General features: G+C 39.7%; 1 protein-coding gene across 1 annotated transcript in view; it reads right to left on the bottom strand.

Annotated features, from left to right (window-relative positions):
- Positions 1 to 9,082, bottom strand: part of LOC107104303 (SLAM family member 9-like) — a gene marked incomplete at its 3' end in the record, with an annotated part of 46,801 nt that extends 37,719 nt beyond the window's left edge. The window contains exons 1-2 of the mRNA XM_015404285.1: positions 9,058 to 9,082; positions 759 to 873 (exon numbers count right to left, since the gene is read on the bottom strand). Coding sequence (XP_015259771.1) covers positions 759 to 849 — 91 coding nt within the window. The remainder of the gene's footprint in view (positions 1 to 758; positions 874 to 9,057) is intronic.
- Positions 9,083 to 11,093: the final 2,011 nt, after the last annotated feature.

Raw genomic sequence — 11,093 nt, 5'->3', positions numbered from 1 at the left:
TATTTGTTTTTTTATCATACGGATTAAATCAAACGTTAAAAAATGCTCACGTGTAATATCTTTAATTGTAAATATCTCATACAATGTGGGAAACCTGCGGCTTAAAATCCGGTGCGGCTTATAAAAGTACAAAATTGATTTTCTTTCTAAAATTAGAGCGTGCGGCTTGTAATCAGGTGCGCTTTATAGTCCGGAATTTATGGTACTTAGACAGAAAACATCTGATCACTCAGACAGCTTATAGAATATATATATTACATGAAATCCTAAAAGACAGATGAAGATATAAGATCTAAGTAAGAGTTTATAGGCCGTCACATTACACAGACTGCCTTCAATTTGAGTTTGTCATCTTTGGTCAGAGTTCATTTCTGCTCTAAGAAAAGAAAAGAAAAACCAGCAGGTTTTATGACCTGATCCGTCTCCATTTACCATCGCTAACAGTGTCAGCATATCAGAGTTTATTATACAATAAATACTAATCATTTATGGTATTAGCATATGTTTTAGCTTGAATTTAAACTGAGGAAGCGACATAAAGAAGGAATAATCCTGGTAAACTGTTCTTTTATGAAAAATATATATTTAGTTAAAATTATAAAACAAAATAAATTACAAAATAATTTTCTGTATTTTATTCATACCTTAATCAGATCAAATCTATTATAATTTAATGTTAGCTAAATCTAATTATGTTTAACAAAGATCCCTGTGCAATAGAATCTACTAATTCTAAAACCTATATGTTTGTTACGTACCATAAAGGCAGAGGCCTAGAAGGAGATGAAGGAGCCCCTCAGACAGCAGAGGGAACCACTGAGAGCCTCTGTGAGAGAAGATTATCTTCATCCTCTGCTGCTCCTCAGACTAGACCTGAGACACAGAGAAGGAAGATGTTCTGAGCTGCTCTTTAGTTTCATAAAAGAAGTCACAGCCTGCAACAACATGTAGATTATAATAATAGATAAACCTGAAATTAGTGTTACTGTTTGAATTTTTGTTTAAGCACCAGAGTTATGAAACATATGACCCAGTGACCTTTTATATTACAGAGGACAAATGGTAAAGGGCCTTTACTTATATAGTGCTTTTTGAAGTCATAGGAATTGATTTCCGTGCACCCTCCTGGTGCCAGGCAAACTTCTTCCTCAAACGCCACTTTTGCCCCAAAATTTGATTGTTTGACATACAGTCAAACATTAAATACCTCCTTTAAAACAACAACAAAAAAACTTGTTTTTTATAGATAACCAATGATTCAAAATGCTCTGTAGAGTATCACCTGAATATTACTACCTGACAGACATCTTAAAAACATTTTCAATACTCAACCTTTGAATCTGATTTAACCACATAATATTTTTACTCTAAAACTGTAAAAAAAAAAACAAAAAAAAAACTTTAGTAATAAAAACTTACATCAACATGATTTCCAAAAAAGCAGTCATGGTAAAGAATAGCAGTATCTATAAAATCGTTGATCTAAATCATATTTAGTAGATTGCTGGTTCAAAATCTTGGCTAGCTGTGCTCCTTGCTGTAGCAACTGAAAGCTCTCGTTGTAAGCAGGCACCCTGCAGCTCTGTTTCCTGTTCTCACATCAATAGAAGGTGTTAAAACCATAGTCAGACTTACAAATAGGAAACTGTTCTTTAAAAGATGCACAGATCATTATGAGCTCTAAAATATTCAGAGGAAAATTAGTCTAGCTTAAACAGGAAATAGGTTTTTTAAATAATTTTTATTTTACATGTCATGTCACAGAATGCTCCAGAATGAATGGAGGTTTTAAACTGTATGGAGCTCACTTTAGGCAGCACTCCCCCTCCCCGATCTGTTTCTGTGCTTTCCTATTAAAGTAGCTGAAAGAAGCAAAATACATTTTTTTTTTTTGGTTATGATGTATTTACATTAAATTGCAGAGAAATCCTCAACCATGCCACCATGTGCTTAAATTTTAATTACAGCTGAAAGCCATACCGAAAACAAGCAGAAAGCCCAAATAAAATAAACTATTCATATTAGTTTGTTATAATCCCTGTTTGTTTGTCTATAAGGGTGGGCTTAAAATTATATTTTTTTGATAAAACTTATAGTTAGAAGGACTAAGGTTATCCTAAGCTATCTCTATAGTTATGCTGCTATAGGCTTAGATTGCTGGAGGACATAGGGATCCCTTTTCATCATTCTGCTTCTTTCTATCTCTATTGTCCCACTTTGCAGTGTTTGTTAGTTCAAACTGTAACATTATGCTCTCTGTGCTTTTTCACATAGTAGCTTCACCTGGTCTGTTCCTGTTTGCCTGTGACACCATCCTGGAGAGAAATATCAGCTGTTGGAAAGTGGCTGGGTCTTCCTTGAAGAATGGGCCTTTTAAAAAGCATTTCAAGGTTCTGGAGGGGCCTAGCTAGTGTACAGACCTTGACTCCATAGAAAGTTGGTAGAGGGAGTGTTGCCCATGTACAGCCCCAAAAACATCACTAATCGAGATCGGAGGAATACGCCAAAATACAAGAGCAGTATTAGTAAACAGGATGAATGTTTACAGGTAACATTTGACTTCTGTCATTGTCCACACATTTTACCGTATTTTCACGACCATAAGGCGCACCGTACTAAAAGGCGCAGTGTCAGTTATGTGTGCCATTACTGTATTTAACGCACACATAAGGCGCACCGGACTATAGGGCGCGGGTTTTATATACCGGTAAATATTCTGTACTACGTTTAAATACCTCTACTGCGTATTTAAAAATAGAGCTGGAGCAAAACTGAGTATGTTTGTGCTTTATTTATGTATTTATTACAAAGTATTAATCAAACCTGGGAGCCGGCCGTGAGAGACACAACGCTGATGACACAGAGCGCTGTGATCACTCCTCTAAAACAGTTTATTGATGCATAAATTAACTTAAAATGCAGAAATCTGCCAGCAGAATATGTTCGCTTTTATTATCCTGGTGCCTGCAGTTTAGATTATTTAGATGAAAAACACCTACCAGCCGCCGCGGTGAACCGCGAGGAGGCGACCAAGCCAGAGGCTGCTGTTGAATGGGATCCTACTGAGGGGGTCTGAGCGGCTCCGACAGAAATAATATTGGAAGGTGGGATTGCAATCTGGATGAACTGACTGCAATGATTAAGTTTTTAGGTGGACTTTCTCACTTAAAAACATATTAAAACTATTTTTTTCCAACTGATCACAGCAAATATAGCTGCAAGGCAAAGAAAGGATAGAGTAGCTCCGCCCAACGTGCATCAGACACACTTTTGCACCGAGCAGCCAGAGCAGCAAAGCTGCTTCAGCCACGCATCAGAACTAACTGGTACAAGCAGCAAAAATGAAGCAGCAGATGCATGAACGTAGCATTACTTTGAACGGCCGGTTCACACCGATGTCGAGCGGTTGAAGTTCCTTTGTCAGACCTCCCGGAGTAACAGCAAGCACAGCATTCATTTCTTCACCTTGTTTTTCACATTGGCTGTGAGATGGGCACGCATGGAGTCACAGATTAACAGCGATGGTGATGAGTGGAAAAAAACCACCTGGTCTCCTTACATTCCCCTCCCTCAGCCACTCTTTCATCATCTCCTCAATGAGGAGATGAGGAGTTCTGCATAAAGCACATACCTGTTCTTTTATACACAATCCACGCCCACACTTCCCCCTTTAACGTTCTCATGGTGGTCTCAACAACGTCTGCAGTAACAACACACATAGGGCGCGCCGCACATTTTGAGGGAAAAAAAGACGTTTATATGCGTCTTATAGTCGTGAAAATACGGTATGCTACGAAATATTGAGCTGAATATTTTTTATTCAGCAAACCCATATTTTGCACCATAATTTACCAATATATTCTTGACAACCCCTGCAATGTGATTTCTTGGACTGTCTCTCTTATAGTTGAAGTGATCAGATGAAAAATTCTGACCTCTCATCTATCTATCTCTATCTCTCATCATTTCTAAGTAGGATAACTTAAACATTTAGTGGCTAACTAAATATGCTTTGCACCAATGTAACTATTTACCCACCTCTGATGTTTACAACATGCTTACAGACCCAATGCTGGAGATTAAACCCAGAACCTTGAGGCAAGGAAACAGCTGTACAGCATAGTACTAAAAATGTCATTAAACCTTTTCCCATTTCAATTAATGTCTTAACGTCCTATTTTTAATTTATATAGCATAGATACATTAAAAAGGGCAGGAATGTGAGAGCTTAAAACTATATTTATAATGAATAATTTTTTTCAGTTGAGAGTTTAAAATGATTAAGGGAGAAGACAGCAGAGAATGCTGCAGAAACATGCACCCTTGCTGGTAATGAGTTTAAACAGATCATGCTCTTTATCCTTTTGTATGTATAGACTTAAAAAACTATTGCTTCTGACTGTCACCTCATTAATGAAGCACATTTAAAATAATGTAGGTCAATAGTATAGTGCAAATGTACAGGAAACAGTCACAAAAACCTAAAACCAAAAACAGACCCTACCCAAGTAAAATGCTCCAAACACAACAAATAGACTGGAGCAAAATGATAGATAAAGTTATCATGACATCAGCAAGTAAAACATTTAGGATGATTATCATTGATGATTAGTGAGTTTATTACACCTTGTAATTGGCTGCCTGTTGCGTGTCAGAACTGATGTTTTCCACAATAGTTGATCTAATTAAGACAGTTCCTCTGTTCGGATGTATGGTTATAATCTCTCATTCTGTACGTGGCAAAGATTTGGAAATGGAATGAGAGCTAAGAACAAAGTGTAACATTTTGATAAGGCTGGAGCCATGCTCTCTACTCATCTGTAAACGTATATGATGTAAAATATGATGATGTGGCAGACTCGAGATGTATAAAATGCCTTTTTAACTGTTAATCGGGGTCACTTCCTAAGTGAGCAGCTGCCTTCTGTAAACTCTAAGCAACTTCTCTGATCTGAGTAAGATTACAATTTCTATCAGAATCTATTGTCATGTCTCCTGGTTATTTAATATATATAAGCTAGGAAGTTTTATTTAAAGAGTTTGTCTCAAGTGATCTCTTTTTAGGAAAAAAAGAACCAGAGAGAAAGAGCTTTGAGTTGCAGACACAGAGCCTATCTTTAACAAAAACAAAGCTGTAACATTGTAAAGTTCATTAGACGTAGGAATAACCAAGGAAGTCAACATGTATTATAAACAGGGATGACTCTGTATAACAGCATTAGCAAGTTTGGGAAATAATACACTGCTAAAAAAAAAATAAAGATAATAAAGATAAAATAAAGGTTAAATAAAACACCCTAGATCTGAATGAAATATTCTCATTGAATACTTTGTTCTGTACAAAGTTAAATTTACTGCCAACAAAATCACACAAAAATCATTAATTAAATCAAATTTATCAACCAATGGGGCCCTGAATTTGGAGTCACACAAAAAATGTAAGTGAATAAGTGAGTATAAAGGCTCAGTATTGTGTGTGGCCTCCATGTGCCTGAATTACCTCCCTACAATGCCTGAGCAAGCTCCTGATAAAGTGGTTGTGTGATGATCCTGGAACTGGAGCTGACTCTGGTTCAGTCTCCACCCCCATCGCAATCATCTCTACTGGTTTCACCTGTCTCCATCTGCATATAAGCTCCGTCCTCATGAGTCTCCATTGCCAGATCGTTTCAAGCCACCTTCCAGCCTTATTTTTGAAAACCTGTCTTTTGCCTGCCTGCCTGTTATTGATCCTGTCCTGTCCTCTGATTTTTGAGCCTGCCTGTCCCCTTCTTGGATTTGTCCGCCTGCCTGAGACCAGCTCTGTCAGTCTCTGGATTCCGGAATGATTACCTGTGCCTAAGACCCATTTCTGTCTGAAAGTTCTTGAGCCTGTCGGCCCCCTCTATGTCCTGTGATACTGGATCAGAAACTGAACAAGCCCACTGAAACCCCCACTGCTTATCAGCTGGATGTCTGAATCTATATCTGGACATACTACCTGTTCCTGGCTGGTCCTCTGAGCCCAAACCTCGTGTGAAATCAGGTTAGTCCATCAGACAGTTTCTACTTTAACCTGCCAGAGCCGCCACTAACCTGCCCCTCTGTCTCTAGGTCATATCAGTCAGCACACGGAAGCTGAACGCCCGAGAGTCGGCGTCCCAATCACCTGTTTTCTCAATAAACTTCTTAAATTGTCACTGACCTGTTGTGGTGAATCTTGGGTCCGCATCCGGTTCATTACAGTACGATCTGGCCAACTAGATGGACCCATCACCCGACGGTCACTGGCGCACAGGTGTTGATAGATCCATATCCCAGTTAGAAGCCGGGGTTACCGAGCTTCGTAGACACCTTTGCGCTCAAAACTCTCCGGTCCCTGTACTTCGGCAAACGGTTCAGACTGCTGCCACGTCACTTCCTGTGACGCAAACGTTTGCCGAGCCCCGTCCCTCCCCACCCGAATCCTTTCGGGGCGATCCTGAACAATGCAGAGCATTCTTAACCCAGTGTGAAATACATTTCGAACTTCAAACGTCTTCCTTTCCCAATGATAGGGCTAAGGTTGCTTATGTTATCTCCTTTCTAACCGGAAGGTTAGTAAGGAGATAACATAAGATTGACTGGAGAAAGGGGGAGGTGACGGGCTGGTCTTCATCCTGTTCAGAGTCCTGTCTGCTATCTGCTCATTCCCCTCACTCTTCGGAGGGCAAGGTGGAGGAGGCCTACCCCCAACTGTCTAAGGTCCCACCCGAGTATCACGACTTAAAGGAGGTATTTAATAAATCCAAAGCCACGAGTCTTTCTCCTCACTCTCCATTTGACTGCGCTATTGACTTGCTACCTGGAACCACTCCACCTAGGGGTCGTCTCTATTCCTTATCTGCTCCTGAGTCTAAAGCCATGCAGGAGTATATTAGCGAGGCCCTAAGAGCAGGAATTATTCGTCCCTCTTCCTCACCCGCAGGTGCAGGTTTCTTTTTTGTGGGGAAAAAGGATGGCTCACTCCGGCCCTGCATAGATTATAAGGGACTAAATGACATATCTGTTAAGAATCGTTACCCGATACCCCTGATGAATTCTGCTTTCGATCAGGACCAGCTGGCCCAAGTCTTCACTAAGCTGGATCTAAGAAATGCCTACCATTTAGTCCGAATAAGGGAGGGTGATGAGTGGAAGACAGCATTTAACACTCCAACAGGACACTATGAGTACTTATTCATGCCTTTTGGTCTCACTAACGCCCCTGCTGTATTCCAAAACCTTGTGAACGAGGTCCTCGGAGACATGATTGGTCATTATGTGTTTGTGTATCTGGATGACATCCTCATTTACTCTGATAACCTCACCCTCCATAGGCAACATGTCCGTTCCGTTCTTCTCCGTCTGTTGCAGAACCAGCTGTATGTCAAAGCCGAGAAGTGTGAGTTCCATACAACCTCCACATCTTTTCTTGGATTTATGTTGTCCCCTGGCCAAATGTCGATGGACCCGGCCAAGTTTCGTTCAGTCACTGAGTGGCCCATTCCAGGTGACAGGAAACAACTGCAGAGGTTTTTGGGTTTTGCTAATTTTTAAAGGCGCTTCATCCGGAACTACAGTCAGGTGGCTGCCCCACTCCATGCCCTCACTTCCATTAAGGTCAAGTTCACATGGAACGAACAGGCTGACAAGGCATTTAAACACCTGAAGAACCTTTTCACTTCTGCTCCAGTCCTAGTTTCCCCTGACCCAGAGAGGCAGTATATTGTGGAGGCATTACAGGTTGATGGTTTCCTGAGGGATCTCCTTCCAGACCTGGAGTAATGCATCCACCAATTCCTGGAGACTCTGTGGTGCAAAGTAATGGTGGATGGATCGAGACATAATGTCCCAGATGTGCGACATTTGGGGAAGGGGTTGTCCAGTCCATAGCCACAATGTCTTCATCTTGTGGGAACTCTTGACACAGTCCAGCCACATTAGGTCTAACTAGCATTTCCCTTCATTAGAAGGAACCCAGGGCCAATGGCATCAGCATAGAGACTCACAAGGGGTCTGAGGATCTATTCTCACTATCTAATGGCAGCCATGGTACCTCTGGCAAGATCATGGAGGCCTGTGCGGCCCTTCAAAGAAATGCCATACCCACACCATTACTGACCCACTGCCAAATCGGTCATGCTGAAGGATGTTTCAGACAGCAGATTGCTCTCCATGGTGTCTCCAGACTCTGTCACGCCTGCCACGTGTGCTGAGTGTGAACCTGCTTTCATTTATGAAATGCACAGGCCACCAGTGGCAAATGTGCCAATCCTGTATGGGGTCAGTATTCAGGAAATCAAACCACATGCACTCACAGAAGGAACAAGCACTCATAAATGTGATGTATTGGAGTCTTGTAGTATTCTATTTGCACATGTAACATGTTAAACATAAGAGTTAATGAGTGTCTGTATTAATGTAGGTGTTTGTAGCAGTATTTATTGTGTGTGTGGATTTTTGGCAAAATACTGACACCATAATTGTGGTGTTCTCTGGCAAATGCCAAGCATCCTGCACAGTGTTGGCCTGTGAGCACAACCCCCTATGATATCGGGCACATATCATAGGAAGATCCTGGAAGATCAGCAATACCTGAGCCACTTGTATGGGTTGTAAAGTCCCTCTCATGTTACCACGAGTCTGAAAGCATCCCTAACATTCAAAAGTGACCAAAACATCAGCCAGAGAGCATATGTACTGAGAAGTAGTCTAATGTTCACGACTGCAGAACCACTCCTTTGCACAACAGCATGGGAAAGTGGTTGTCAATAAGTGTTGCTTCCTTATTAGACAGTTTGAATTCACCAAAGTTGGATACAATTGAAATAATATTGTGTTTATGTGCAAAAAATGTAACATTATAACTACCGTTGTTGTGTCTAAACGGTGAGGATTTGACATGTATTAAACCCTGAAATAATTCAGAATGACACAGTTATAGCAGCTGAATAATACATGTTAGTATATTTAGTTGTAACTTGTCTTCTATAGCCATAAACAGGAAGAGACTTTTTGATACATTTTAGTGACATCAAGCAATGAAGGTGAACATACCTTAATGAAAGAGGCCAAGACAAAGGACATGTAGCATCAGCTCAGGAAGAACAGACTCTATTAACCATCTCTGTGAGAGAATTACATCTTTACAGGCTTAAACGTTCGAAATGATCATGAAGTGCAAAGCTGGGAGCGTGGGGGGTGGATACTGCAAATAGCACAAATAAAGGAAGTGGTGAGACTGGGTTTTGTATACTTCTAATGACTCTTCTTCGTTTTAAATGACAACAGAACTAATCATAATTATATTGCTCCATCTATTTAAAGACAGGATGTGGTGGGACAACTTGAAATGATCAACTCTGCTTCCAGTCAGAAGAAATAACTTTGGTAAATTTTCAAACATAATTTAGACCTAAATCTGCAACCTGCATCATTTTGGACCTAACCGTACCTATAGTTTTGGAATCCGGTTTTAATGTTTTACAAATTTTATATCTAAGTTGGTTATTTGTTACACTTTAAATCAGGAGTCTCCACATTTTTCCCTTTGTGAGGTGCCTTAGTTTAACGAAAACCAATGTGAGCTACTAATGTTCAGAAATATTTATTTTGCCACTGTTTTCGCCTGTACAAAATGTATTTTGTATTTTCTCACTTTCTGTTCACAAAACAGATTTGATGAACAACTGATGAACAAATATGCATCTTTTAATACAATAATAACCAGGAAAACCATATATTTACAGATATTGTTTTTTAGGGAAATATTATTTTACAATAATCAGTCCACATGCAAAAGGAATGAATACCTTGACTTAATAATTCTTAGGAAATAATTACACTCACTGGTCGCTTTATTAGGTACACCTTGCTAGTACTGGGTTGGACCCCGCTAGCCTTCATAACTGCACTAATCTTCCATGGAATAGACTCATCAAGGTGCTGGAAACATTCCTCAGAGAGTTTGCTCCAAGTTGACATGATCGCATCTCACTGCAGATTTATTGCCAACACATCCATGAAGCGAATCTCTTGCCCACCATATCCCAAAGGTGCTGATGGGTAAGGGATCGACATGGTCAGCAACAGTACTCATGCAGGCTGTGGCGTTGACACAATGCTTATTTGGCACTAAGGAAAATAAAGTGTGGCAAGAAAATATCCCGCACACCATGACACTACCACCACCAGCCTGAACCATTGATAGAGGCAGGATGGTTTCATGCTTTCATGTTGTTGATGACAAATTTTGACTCCACCATAGGAATGTCGCAGCAGAAATCGAGACTCATCGGTTTTTCCAATCTTCTATTGTCAAATTATGGCGAGTCTATGCAAACTTTGACCTCAGTTTCCTTTTCTTAGCTGACAGGTGAGTCACCCGTTGTGATCGTCTGCTGCTGTATCCCATTTGAGTCAATGTTCAATGTGTTATGCGTTCAGAGATGCTGCTCTGTTTTTATCTCCAGAAACCAGTCATTCTAGGGCGTTTTTGAATTCTCATTAAACGCTGTCTAAACTGTAAAGATGGTATTAAACGTAGCATTTTTATGCAGCTGGAAAATATTAATTTGCTGAAACCTTGATATACTTGGTTACTGATAACCATTACTGTCTGAAAATATTGATCTACATCTAGTTACATGTTAACTTCAAAATTAACTCATGTACTCACTAACCTCGTTAGTTAGTAACTTTGTATTTAATTCTTTTTGTTTAGTAAAAGTTGCCTTTATTGTCCCATAGAAGGAAATCAAGGTGTAACAATAGCATCATATATATATATATATATATATATATATATATATATATATATATATATATATATATATATATATATATATATATATAAATCCTCTAATATAGGCCCGGGCCTTTATTTCACTCAAGTGCATCGCGGTCCAGGCCTTTATTGGAAAGAGGCCAGAATTAGAGACAGGCCTCTATTGCTATTTGAGCAAAACAGACTACCAGTGGAATGAATAAAAATGAGATTTTGTGTCTATTTGAATCTATAAAACACTAGGTTCATTTATTGAACAAGAACAGTTACCATAACTCGCTTGGTTTGAAGTAAAAAAAAAAAAAAA

This window comes from Cyprinodon variegatus, unplaced genomic scaffold, assembly GCF_000732505.1.
Source record: "Cyprinodon variegatus isolate N-32 unplaced genomic scaffold, C_variegatus-1.0 Scaffold1682, whole genome shotgun sequence".
In the NCBI taxonomy this organism is placed as follows: Eukaryota; Metazoa; Chordata; class Actinopteri; order Cyprinodontiformes; family Cyprinodontidae; genus Cyprinodon; species Cyprinodon variegatus.
The sequence above is the reverse complement of the archived record's forward strand: the minus strand, read 5'-3'. Positions and strand labels throughout refer to the sequence as shown.